The sequence below is a fragment of the Bombus terrestris genome, chromosome 3 (assembly GCF_910591885.1).
Source record: "Bombus terrestris chromosome 3, iyBomTerr1.2, whole genome shotgun sequence".
Classification (NCBI taxonomy): domain Eukaryota; kingdom Metazoa; phylum Arthropoda; class Insecta; order Hymenoptera; family Apidae; genus Bombus; species Bombus terrestris.
Window position 1 is genome coordinate 3,765,224 of NC_063271.1, and position 12,880 is coordinate 3,778,103.

General features: G+C 34.4%; 3 protein-coding genes across 3 annotated transcripts; all 3 read right to left on the reverse strand.

Moving 5' to 3' along the window:
• Positions 1-5,910: 5,910 nt before the first annotated feature.
• Positions 5,911-8,530, reverse strand: LOC100646894 (pescadillo homolog). Its single transcript, XM_003394195.4, has 8 exons — positions 8,370-8,530; positions 7,974-8,207; positions 7,395-7,902; positions 7,178-7,317; positions 6,855-7,114; positions 6,596-6,783; positions 6,359-6,519; positions 5,911-6,274 (listed from the first exon to the last, which is right to left on the reverse strand). Exons 1-8 carry the CDS (start codon positions 8,391-8,393, stop codon positions 6,017-6,019), a joined length of 1,773 nt encoding a protein of 590 aa, XP_003394243.1. The 5' UTR covers positions 8,394-8,530; the 3' UTR covers positions 5,911-6,016.
• Positions 8,531-8,611: 81 nt separating this feature from the next.
• On the reverse strand, positions 8,612-10,962 carry LOC100646771 (protein pelota). Its single transcript, XM_012320677.3, has 10 exons — positions 10,821-10,962; positions 10,428-10,497; positions 10,262-10,354; positions 10,041-10,191; positions 9,863-9,976; positions 9,639-9,779; positions 9,329-9,551; positions 9,068-9,260; positions 8,883-8,989; positions 8,612-8,805 (listed from the first exon to the last, which is right to left on the reverse strand). The coding sequence occupies exons 2-10, from the start codon at positions 10,466-10,468 to the stop codon at positions 8,705-8,707; spliced, it is 1,164 nt and encodes a 387-aa protein (XP_012176067.1). The 5' UTR covers positions 10,469-10,497; positions 10,821-10,962; the 3' UTR covers positions 8,612-8,704.
• LOC105667139 (AH receptor-interacting protein) lies at positions 10,428-12,805 on the reverse strand. The gene is made up of 8 exons (XM_012320673.2): positions 12,679-12,805; positions 12,419-12,598; positions 12,178-12,346; positions 11,908-12,094; positions 11,691-11,833; positions 10,821-11,611; positions 10,576-10,687; positions 10,428-10,497 (listed from the first exon to the last, which is right to left on the reverse strand). The coding sequence occupies exons 1-6, from the start codon at positions 12,754-12,756 to the stop codon at positions 11,409-11,411; spliced, it is 960 nt and encodes a 319-aa protein (XP_012176063.1). The 5' UTR covers positions 12,757-12,805; the 3' UTR covers positions 10,428-10,497; positions 10,576-10,687; positions 10,821-11,408.
• Between the last annotated feature and the right edge of the window lie 75 nt (positions 12,806-12,880).

The following is a 12,880-nucleotide window of genomic DNA, read 5'->3' on the forward strand; positions in this document are numbered from 1 at the left end:
ACACGGTGTCATTAGAGTCGCGTGTAACCAGACTTCGTGATCTCGTTTGACGACACTGCAAGTGATTTCACGGAATGGGGCTCTGCGGAAATGCGAAAAAAGACATTTTCCCGCCTTCGTTAACCGTGAAGGCGTACACAGGATACGAGACTTGATTCATGATAATTGTCAAAGTTGCGATAGGAAGCGTAGATAGAACGCTCGAGAGATGTAACGTCTTCAGGATTTATCGCGTTTGAATTCAACTGAAATAAATTACTGCGATATATCGAGAGATATATAGAAAAGTAGTACAAGTATATATATATTTTTTTTACTAGCGAATGATTATATACGCACTATATTCTCTAGGCGCTGAACTCTCTCTCTCTCGCGTATAGTCGATAAATCAATCAAATCGCCAGTTGGAACCTACAGATAAACAGTCATTTCATAGTAAAATCTGATTATTATGAAACACCATATATGTATAGGTACTTACATTTCTGTTTTCTGACGTAACAAGAAATTTGTCACGCGAAGCGTTTAGCAATCACAGAAGGAGAGGTCCACGAACAAGGCAGGAGAGTGCGAAACCACATCTTCGCACGGATCGATGTGCTCCTTCAATAATTACACTGCAAATATTTGCGAACGTTTTAGCCAACGAAATACCAAATGAGCTTTTTTTGCCGATATCCTCGAAGCGATTCAGTCTCCGGTTTTTTAGTCCTTCCTGCCTCCACCGATTATACGTATGTGTATGTGTGTGTGTGTGTGTGTGTACACCTGTATAATACAAGTTGTGTATTAACTGTTGTTCCATGGGCTGGTAGACGATTCCCGACAAGATCCCCGGATCCCATGGATTTTTCCTTCCGCGGATCGAAGCAACGATCCGTGAGGCACGATGCAATCTTTTAAAGCATCGAGCAACGATCCATGAGATCCCGGTCGAGGGAGATCTCGGCTTCCGTGAATCCAACCAACAATCCTCCCTGTGATATCGAGCGATCTTTTGCCTGATTAAAAAGGGTAAAGCTTTGTTTTCTCGTTATTTGTGGTTGCCTCGGTCGAAACAATGTTGCGCAACCTGCCAGCGATTACGTTAACGGTGATTCATGGTTTCACGCAGAGCAATTGAAATTTGCAGGAAAGTAAACCATCTGGTCTTGTTTTTAACCCTTAAGTGCTATACGTTATACAGCTACCTCTCACTCGTAATTTTTTCACCAGAAAGACCTTTATTCTACATAATAATGTTTCTTCTAACACAGCGCATACTATTTCGTTTCTGTCGGAATCGAATCTAAAGTAATCGAATGGACGCGATATATGCGCCAATACAATAGCAAATCTATTAAAGAAAATCATGATAATGTTACCGCGCGTGAAATTTCACATCAAAATACATTTTTATTTGTATTTTAAAAGCCAATAATACCAAATTAAATATAATTAAACAATTATGATCAAAGATAAATAGTAAAAGAATTATTGCTTGCGATCTTTACGAATGACAGCTTCAGAACAGAATTCTCATCAGATAAAATCTCAACCTCTAAGGCTTAATCGAACTGCAAATTAAAAAAAAAAAAGAAAGAAAGAACCAAGAGTACAACGTATCACTTTATCTTTCAAGTAAAATCTCTCGATCTCAGATACACCTTAGAAGCACACCTTGTACTTTATACGATAGGGAGCTCGAGTTCGCCGGGGAGTAGTATGGGTAACGGGTTCGTGGGGGCACACGTTCATTTCGTATTCTTTTCGACGATGCGTCATCCGCCTGGCCAACTGAGGATAAACTTCGACGCCAGACCAGGGAGAGGCGATCGGTTGCTCGATCAAATTTCAAAAGCTCGGCCGTCCGCCACGCAAACCACTTTGTAATTAGTCTCCCTTTGAACATCTTGTACATTTTTACGGACACGCTCACGGCGCCCCGTGATGACGAGAATGAATGCTGACACTGTTCCCGGAGTCAACTTCTTCCGTAATAAATACCTGCCCCTTTGAGATCTCTCTTCGCTCCGGTTAAACAGCTCGGCTACTCCTCTCTTGGTAGCAACTAAACGCTCTTTTTCCCCCTTCTTCTTTACTTCCTATAAATAACATCCTCCGTTTAAAATAAATTATCCTCTAATCCTAGTATGGACTAACTATTCAATGTTTTCTTTCCTATGGATTTCCTCGATTTAACGCTTGATTATCGGTTCTTTTAGCGAAACGAACGTTAATGCACGATAATGGATAATCTTGGTTACAAAAAAATCTACCTTACTCTGTGGTATTCCGATTTCATGGAAATACCTGTCCTACAGGTTGCAGCAACATGTTCATCCCCCCGTAAAGGTTGAACGAAAAAAGGAAGGATAACGTTCGATTAAAATACCGACCAATATCATCGGTGATCGATGATAATTGACCAATTTGCAAACGAGCCAGGCACGTGTCGCCAACCGACGTGAATGATCCCCTGTTCCATTGAATCATGCGTTACATCACAATGCAATCGCCACACGCTTCGCCGACGACACTCCATAACGCACCGCGCTTTTCCGTCGAGCAACAGGAATTCCTAGATCGGCCGGAGGTCACGATAATCGACGCGTTTACCTCTTTCGCGATCGAACGCCGCGTAAAAGTATCCAGGCTGATTTATAGCGCGTAATTCGCGCCGCGACGAATTGAAATAGCCAATCCTGCTGCTGATTTTCTTAATGAAAGGCACGATTAACAGCACCGCTCATAATTTTCGTTCCTTTGTTCTCGTGATTCGTTATATCTCTGCAACTCATTTACTTGGCTTTATTAAATATCAAGAATATATTAATAATGTGATGTAATGTTGACTTCTGATCGAGGATATTTCTACGACAGTGGTTTTTTGGAGGACAACGATTCTCTCACTAATCTCTTGTTAATATTGCCAATATTATTGCAAAGATGTTTAGTAATATCGATAATTCGTAACTGGTGACTTGCAAAATTTCTCCAATAGTATTGATTCAATAATGCAAGATCATCCAGACGTTTCATTCGTTAAAACGCGTCCACCGTAGCCATAACTTTAAGCATTAAACGAATACTAAAACTAGAGCATCGCGTCACGCGATTTTAAACATAATTAAAGAGACTTTTCATCCGTTGCAAGTTTTAATAAACGTGATCGAAACGTTTCCTTCACGCCAACGTCGTCGTACGGATGAAACACGAAGCCCGTTTAAGATCCCTCGCGCAAACGCATCGCTTCTGTCGGCATTGAAATCATCGAAGTTAATCATCGTCGGAGGCGAACGGCCGACAGGGAACAATTAAACGCATGAAAGTGCATTCAACTCGAACGTCTTTCGCATAGCATCAGCTTTGATGACGATCTTTTAAGCAAGATCTTGGGGGGGAAGTGTTCCAAGGCCATTCTTTAATATTATCAACCAAACGCAGCGCCGTCTTTATCGCGTTGGTGCATCGATTATCTAACGCAGTAATAACCTTGATTATATAATTATTCGCTTGCTCATCTGAGAGGCATCCTCTGCCATTTATTACACTTTTTTTCCAACCGGTAACGATCCGCTGTGTTCGCCTCGCGAAAACGGAACCCGCCTCTTCTACTTCGTTGATGATCCCTCGCGAGACGCTACACTGCAATTACGCGGGATACTGATGAAATTCAAGGCCATTCTTCCTGATTCGTACCTACATGTCAATACAAATAGATATGGTAACTTTGCTGTTTACTTTGCATCCGCGGTTAATTACACGACCATGTAGATTACCGTGTGAAACATTGTGACGGGGACACTCTAAACGGTAATCATTGGAACATCTCTTTATCGTTTTCATTATCTCGAATACCTGTATTTTATAACGGAAAATATTCATTAAACTATTCTCTTTTATTTTCCACGTTATATTCATCATCGTCGATGTAATCTTTTAATCTCGTGTAAGTGCTGTTACCTTCGAACTCGAAGGAAAGAGTTTTCGAAAGCCTTGATATTTCACAGTCGGATGCGTTACCACTAGCCATATAGGTAGTCCCAATGTTCTCGCAGCCACGTCCCACGCACTCACCTCCAGGTTTCACACCAAATTCAGCATCGATATCCTGAAAGAAAAAATTCAGGGACCAAAGGATAAAACTCCACTGGATAATCCTTGCTTCGTAATCTTCCTTTACAAATTCTTCTACGTTTAAAAGAACATATATCCGAGTTCACAGAACATAAAATGAATGTCCAAGCCTAATCGCTATGCAATCAAGGAAGATGGTCGATTGAGAATTGTTTTGATTTTCATGGTGGAATTGCGCGAAATCCAAAGATCTAACGAAGCAGAGTAATTTGTTGAAGACCGCAAGTTAGAGCAGCAGATTAGAGCGTTATTGGATCGTGTTGCAGTTTCTAGGGATGCTCGTTTTTAAGGATACTCGGAATCGGAATGGAGATGGGCTGGAACAGGAATAGCAAGGGTGACGTAAGCATCCGATCTGAACACGACTCGCACACCTAGATCGGACTAAGTATTGGTGACTTCACCGACGACAGTGTCGCGACACATCGGTTCAGTCACCACTGCAAATAACCGAAGAAATCGATGAGAAGTGGGTTCCAGAGTCGAGAGCGTTCTCGTGAAAAACCTATGTCAGACGAAAGAGAAACGCTGCAAGTCGATTTTCATAAATAGACATTAATCAATTGTCGACCTTGACGAGAAACAGAAGTAGTGCTTTTTTTTACGCAAGACGTGGCGATTTACCGATTGTTTGAACGAGAAATGATTTATCGAAAGGAAACGTATTGCTCAAGTTCGAACTGATTTACGTAGAAACGATTTATGTTGTTTCGTTTCCTCTTCTTTAATTTTCTATAACTTTTTTACGCTCTCCGAAACCAGTCATTTCTTTGTCCTTTATAGGCGATTTAGAAGCACGATTAGTATTGTTAGAGCCTCGGTATCGGTCGTACAGCATTGCAAACGGGGAGGTTCGTGTCTTGAATAGAAATGAAAATCGTCCCGATAATCGATCAGTGAAAATCACGATGATGACCGCATAGAAATCCAACGAGTAACAAAGCGGGTGTTTACTTTCACTGTGTGAAAAGCTTGCTATATACTTTTGCTTTTACGATCGTGATGATACAATCGCTAAATAAAATTTCTGAAGTTGAATTCAGACATCGCTCACGGCTCTTCGGAATTCTTCCATACCAAAGATGTGTCCATACCAAAAAAGAAAAGCGCAAAAATTATAAAATTGCAAAATAACAGAAACGGCGAGATACCCGCCCATGAGTATCTCGTTCTCGCATCCGATTCCAATGTTCGATTCAAGGTGACTCACGAACATAGTACGCAAAGTGACCGGATGCATTGACGGTAATTTATCCGCCATTAAATGGATTCGACCTTCAATGCTAATTCGTCTAGCGAAAGTCACGGAAGTAATCAAAGACGCATTAGAGATCGAATGACCGAAACGAACCCAAAATGAAGAGCGTTCGACGATTGAACTGCTCGAGATCAATGCACGACCTTTCGAACAGTATCATTAACGGAGCAGTGTCGAAGGTGCAAAATTTGTTATGCATGGTCATTAAATCAAGAGGACCATCGCGATAAATAACTTTCATGAAGACGTACATACACACACATATGGCGCTCGCGATTGCGTAGGCTAGCGTGTGTGGGTAGTCTGGCCTTCAAAGTCCTTCGGTGGAAAAGTAGGGACCAGGATCGTCGGCTACGTGGGCTTCCGGTAAGTGGGAGGACTGGATTGAAGGCATCTCTCCATTACGCGTAACTGTACCTACGATTATCGAAAAAGTCATCACGTTCCACGGTGGAATCTTCGTAAATTTATGATCGAAATCATTAATATGACAACATAAAAAAGGAACGTGGTAAGTGATATAAAAAACGTGATAAGGTGTAATACTTAATACGGTACATTTAGAAATGCGATATGTGTACAACGAAAGTAAATTAAACTTTAAACTTATATTACTTTTTGTTTTCTTTTTATTCAATTTCATTCAGCAATTTTAGCTTTTTTCTGTTTGCGTTCTTCCTTGCGCTTTTGTTTCTCAGCGGTGTCATGCAGCCGCCTCTTTTTGCGAAGAAGCCATATTTCCTTAGCTCTCTCTTTACGACCATCCATCATGCTCCTATACAACTTGCGATGTTTCTTTTTGATCATTCGTTCTCGTAATCGGTACTCTTGCCTTTCTTGCCGTTTCTTCTCCCATGGATCCTCCTTCGTCACTTCTCCAGTTTTGACTTTCATTTTCTGTAATTAAAAGTATATACAAAATAAGTATATACAGATATTCGTATAAAAGCATACACAAGGATATGTTTGGAAATAATGAACCTTTTTCAATCGATTTCGTTGTAGTTCTTTTTCACTTATTCCGTCCGAAATTTTACTCGCTTCAATTTCCTCCTTCAAATCTTCTTCAGAATCTCTTTCCTCTGTTTCATCTTCTTCTCTTTCCTCTTCATTTTCTGTCTCTTCTTCGGATTCGTCTTCATCTAATAAATAAGAAAAATTAATTTTTTATTACTTATTGCCTATTAATAATTATTTAATTAAAATACGAATACGCACCATCGTTAAGCTTAAATTCAGGGTCCATAAGAGCACGTTCCTCTGGTGGAATGTAAGTTTGATCATGGCGACTGTCCGAGAATGGCGAAAGATGTGGCGGAAGTACACAACCCATTAAATATTTCTCTACAGGTAACAATTCTCTAGCATTCACTGAATCAAAAATCCATTGTGGTTGTACATAATATCTATAAAAACATCAGCTAATTAAGATATTGATTAAAAACTCGATAATAAAAAAGATATTTCTAAGCATTACCTAGAAATATACTGCTTTTCCATACTAGGTCTATCCACTATATGATGCGTTATAGTTTCGTCGTTTTCATCGAATGTCGCCCCAACAAAGAGTAATTTATCCCAAGATACTTCGGCTCCGAAACAACGTAAAATAAAAACTAAAGGTTCTCTTGGTATTTCTCTATTCAAGAAGACTTTCAAACCTTTAAAGATTGTTTTTAACTTTTTTATTTTTTCTGCTTCTATTATTGCTTCTTCCAGTTTTGTAGCATCATCTTCCTAAAATGAGTAATTATATATGAATGTTAAGAAAAGTAAAATATTCAGTTAATTTCTTCATACATTTGCAAATTTATCCATCTCCAATTCTTCATCTTCTGTATTTTGCAATGTAGGATCAAGGTTCACTAACGGTACACTCAAAGCAGCTATTCTTTCTGATACATATGCTTCCTCGTCCACGAGTATTTTTTCACTATTATCTACACATCAAATATTTCTATTACACAACCATAAAATCGATCACCTACATAAAAATATTTCAGGAAAATCGTCTTACCACTAGTAGTGAGTTTTGGAGGATAATATAAATTAAGGGTATGATACAGCCTAAAGTTCACAAAGCCTAACATCGTAATGTAGAATTCTACAAATATGGACATCATTTTAAAATCAACATCATTTTTTGCTTGGGGCTCAAAACTGAAATGATGAGGCACAATCCAGGTTATTATTTGTCCTTTAATTTCAGCTTGATAATAATATCCCTTAATGGATACAAATACTTTGCGTAAAGCTTTAGCAGCAATTACAGCATGTAAAAATTCAATTGTCAATCTTCTACATAATAAAGACTGATCTCTTGGTATATGCTTAAGAGATGGAAATGTACTGAACAAGAAACATAAAGTCAAACAATCATCCAGATCTCTAAGCGCATCAATAAATGTAGGATAACGCTCTTTAACAATGTGATCTAATTTCAAAGTAGGATGGTTACTTAGATATCTTTTCATATCTGAAAATTCTTTCAAAGCCCTTGCTCTTCCAACTTTCTTATTAAATACCTAAGGAAATATAATTTTTGTAAATATTTGACCTTTGGATTATAGTATTGTAATATTCAAATTAAACATACCTTTAATTCTCTTAATTTCCATATTATTGGTTCATGCATCAAAAATTGAATGTCTTTTTTGTGATATAATGTTTTAATACCAGGTTGTCCCTTCTGTGCCCTTTTACGATTACGTGGTTCTCTTGGATATATGCCCTTTAATATACATAGTCTACGGAAATCTATTAATGTAAGCTGTAACTTTTTTAAGGCAGCTTTCCGTGACATAAATTGTGCTCCCTCCCCAGCCTGATACTACAAATATAAAAGGGGTTTTAACAATAAAACAAAAATACTTTTAAAAGATAATCAATATGTATATTTTCAAATTTCCTCTATTCTTTATAAGAAAAAGTAACCTCAATTACAGTTACATAAATGATTTTCAAGAAAACCATAAATAATCTTAACAAATACCTTTTTCTTTCCTATTACGACCATTTTATATCACGACCCTTATGCAATAAAAATGTAAAACTATATAAACATAAAAAATAATTTACGATAGATCCACGTGATTCACGAGACAAAATAACAGAAGACTCACTCAAGAACTTAGAAATATAAAACAGCGCCACCATGTGACAAATCCAATAACATATTCTTAAACGTTTAATAAAACGAAAGACAACAGGTGAGAAAAATATAAGATCTGCGACTTTTGTTATTAATATATCTTATTTTATTGTATTTTTGATTGCGCACAGCACAAACAGATAGAAAGCTATACGTTGGCGTATTATTTAGACATCTTAATCATCTTCGTCTGAATCACTTTCACCATCGCTTTCGTCCTCTAATTCTGGCATAGGAAAACGTAGTATAGCTGCTATTCCAGTAAGTTGATCCAATTCTGTATGGAACATTAAAAATATTGTACGAACATTTTAAAATATCAAAACTTGAACAACTTAGAACTCGTTAACTTACGTTCACCGGATACATGCAAACTCGAAAATATTTTTACATCCCCACCAGAATCTCTCACACTTTCAACCAATTCGACATATTCTTTTCTTATATTAACATCTTGACATCTAGATATAATTATTATAATTGTAAATATATGAATATAATATACTATAAAAAAGAAAGATTATTGTACCATTGTTTACCTAAATAATTTATCTGAAATAAGTAATGTTTCAATAGCTTGAGATTCATTAGCTTTCTCAATGTGCTTCTTCCCATAAAAAGCTCTTGAAGGATCAGTTTGTAATATTGTATAAAATGTCTCTAGTGTTTTCACTTCACTTGATGCTTTCGTATCCGAGATTCGCGACATTACTGTAGGCTCAGCTAATATTTCTATTGTAAAAAAAAAGATAATAAGATGTGCATTATTATATTCACTTAGTCTGAAGAATTTAATATACCTTTCAATGAATGTTTGAAACCAGAACTAGAATGCACAAGTAAGAATTTGCCTTTATTTTCTAATACTATTTTATTATCCGATTTAATGGCCTGTTGTATCATGTAATCCATAAATTGATCTTTGACAAAGCCAGGACTTGCAAGAATAATACATTTCACGATATCAAAATTGATGTGTCTCAAAATTCCTTGCATTATGTTATCATAAAATCTTGTTAAACCCTAAAAAATTCATATAATATGAAAATTTTATTGGTGATATTCAACATTAATTTAAACACAAGTTTTATATATATATATATATATAACCTTTTCATGCTGTGAAACATTTCCTTTTCTCTTTCTAGGGATAACTTGATCTATTTTTACACGAACAATTGTCATATTAGAAGTTATTAAGCAAATATGTGCTATACCTTCTTGCATTACTACGGCAGCAACATCTGCATTCTAAAATATAATAAAATAAAGTATTCTGTTTTATAAAATTCCAACAGTGATTTTTGTTATTACTCTTATTATTATAATCTTACTTGTGTAGGATCACACGCAGTATCAACTCTTTCCAAAGAAATAGAATCCCATTTAACTTTGGTAATTGTAAATTTTCTATTTTGTTCTACATCCAGTGTATGATATGCTCCCATCTAAAAATAATTATAAGTCAAATATATTTTTGATAATTTGTTGAATACTTCTAAATTACTTTACCTTAACATATTTATTTTCTTCTACATTTCTACCTTTCAGTCTTAAAACACATGCCTGTGTATCAAAATCAATACCTTCAACACATATAGTCAAAGTAGTTCTGACTCTATAATTGTTAGAACTACCAGTTGCAGATTCCATTTGCACCTTTCTACACATATAACAATATTAAATTAAGTATTAAGATTTATTCCATATACAATTAACATTAAAGTTCCTACCTAATAGTGGAACAACTGACAAAATCTCCTTCAGCAATAAGATTATATGCATGCCACATATCTTCTGTATTTTCTGGGACAAGGGACACACTCCTAATAATTTTGTTTTTCTTTTAAATTCTATTGTTCACTTATATTATGATTCATTAAGAACATTAATACTCACCCCTCTCCATCTTTATCAACATTCTTAAACACAAGCTTCATTTTTCATACAAGCTTTTTATTTACTAAACCTAAAAATTTTTTTATATTAAACATTAAATCCTCTTTCTATCAGTCTTAGGCAACTTAATTAATAAATATTAAAATACATTTTTTAAACGAATTTTGATACAATGCTTGTGCTGATCTTGTCTTGTCTTACAAGGGTTTCAAAGTTCATTCGACATATTACACAATTAACAACAAGAAGAAGTACAAACACTGAAAAAATTTATTTACGAGACGCTTTTACAAATTATTATACATATTAACTTGAAATCAATGGTATAACAGGTTAAGTTCGTATGATGTCAGGATAATAGTTTTATGATAGCTAACTAAATTACGTAATTACCTTAAGAATAATTATACAAATCTGTATTTAAGAAAATTCGACACTCCATGTTCTAAGCTTAATTAGAATAACGTAAAATAAATGGAACCATATGTCAAACATGATACTTTTCTGTCGGTCGACAGTCATTATTCCTAGAACGAGGTTTACAGATGGCGTAAAGCAAAATTCCAAAAGATGAGATAAAAAATATTATTAACTAAGAGTCATAAAGCATAGATTGGACTTGTATCTCGTCTGTGTCATAAAGTTCCCCTTTTTACAACAGGAAAATGTCAATTAATTATATCAATTGATTACATTAATTACATTATATATTGATTAGATAATGTACAACTTTGTAAATACATATATATTTATCATAAATGATATTTTTTATATATTCATTATTTATATCTTACATATTGCTTAAGTGCGTGTATTAATTAATTAATAAAAATATTTTGCTCGTTATACAATACATACATATATACACGTACATACATGCATATATATATATATATATATATATTTATATATTTATATTTATTCATTTATTTATTTATTTTTATCTTTCTATTTATATAATTTAAATAATTTTATATACATTTATCGAAATAGTTTTAATAATTTCTTCTTTTCTATTTGATCGTTTTCTTTAATAGCTGCAGAAAATGCTTGTAACTCCTTTTCAACTGTATTTTGTAATGTAGGATCCAATTCAACAGCTTTTGTTAAATCTTTGATAGCGTTTTCTTTATCCCATGCACCTATATATGCTTTACCTCTCTTATATAATGCTTTTACATTATCTAAGAATAATATATATTATTAACATATTCAATTTGTTTATATGATCTATAGTAGTTTATATGATCTAAAGTAGCAAACCTGGATCATGTTTAAGTACTGTTGTGCAATGTTCAATAACTGCATAATATTCCTTTTGAATTAATTTACATTGTGCATAATTTAGAAGCAATGGAGTTTTCAAACGATTTAAAGCTAACCATTCTTCTTCATTTGGTTTTTCACTATAAATAACATATAACAATAACAAATATGATATAATAAGAGAAGAAAATAGTAAACATATTTATATACTGACCCAAGCATAACTTGTTCCAATATTCCAATACCTTTAGCATACATCTCACATGCAAGATCATAATTTTTTTCTTTGTATAATGCATTTCCTTTCTCTTTTATGTCTGGAATACTTTTCAATTTTTCATCTTCAGTCATTTGCCATGTCTCTTTTTCATATTCATCAGGTAAGATTACCTTAACAAGTTCTATAAATATACATATATTTAGATAAGTTATAGAAGAGTAAAAGATAAAAAATTAATATTAATTTCATGAGATTAATCGATACCAATTGTAAATTCTAAATCTTGTGGACACTTGATGAGTTCATTCAAATCATTGTATCCAATTCCATCATTTTGTAAAGCAATACCGCAGCAATGATAGCTACGCTTCTGTGATTGTGGTTTTGCGACTTCCCTCAAAGTTTTAGACACAAAAGGATATGCTGCAACTAACTGGAATAACAGGTAGTATTAAAACATCAGTTTTAAGTATTAGAATATATTTTTATATTATTATAAACATACACTTTTGTCAATTCTAAAGCAAGCCACTTCATTCAGTGCCATTTTCTGTATAATATTCTCCCATACTTCAAGTTTGAATTGTTTTCCTAAGACAAGTTCCATCGGATTTCCCATTGCTTTGCTATCGTCTATTAATGTTTTTCCTGGATCACATTTTGTTGTTTTAAAGTGAAAGAGTACCTAAAAGTTAATATATGATTCTAATTACAATTATTAATTTACGCTTATCATAATTAGAATAGTAATGTAAATATATGCACTTTAGTTCCAGGTACAAAATTAATAGCTTTGGTTCCTGCATGAATTACAGTTTTTATTATGTATTTCTTGCTTTCCATTTTAATAGTATACAGCAGTTGATAAAACAGAATTTAATAAAAAGTCAACCTAAAATAATTTGGGATTACAATATCAATATTATTATAAAATATTATAACGAATATAATAATTATAACGACCTTA

Coding starts and splice junctions, on each gene's coding strand:
- LOC100646894 (XM_003394195.4), bottom strand. CDS start 8,393: ATGGTCGTAATAGGAAAGAAAAAG. Junction 8,208..8,369: donor TCGTAATAGGAAAGAAAAAG/GTATTTGTTAAG, acceptor TTATATTTGTAG/TATCAGGCTGGGGAGGGAGC. Junction 6,275..6,358: donor AACGAAATCGATTGAAAAAG/GTTCATTATTTC, acceptor TTTTAATTACAG/AAAATGAAAGTCAAAACTGG.
- LOC100646771 (XM_012320677.3), bottom strand. CDS start 10,468: ATGAAGCTTGTGTTTAAGAATGTTGATAAAGATGGAGAGGG. Junction 8,990..9,067: donor ATTTCAGATAAATTATTTAG/GTAAACAATGGT, acceptor AATTATATCTAG/ATGTCAAGATGTTAATATAA. Junction 8,806..8,882: donor TTTGCATGTATCCGGTGAAC/GTAAGTTAACGA, acceptor TGTTCCATACAG/AATTGGATCAACTTACTGGA.
- LOC105667139 (XM_012320673.2), bottom strand. CDS start 12,756: ATGGAAAGCAAGAAATACATAATAAAAACTGTAATTCATGCAGGAACC. Junction 11,834..11,907: donor TTGGAACAAGTTATGCTTGG/GTCAGTATATAA, acceptor TGTTATTTATAG/TGAAAAACCAAATGAAGAAG. Junction 11,612..11,690: donor AGTACTTAAACATGATCCAG/GTTTGCTACTTT, acceptor TATTATTCTTAG/ATAATGTAAAAGCATTATAT.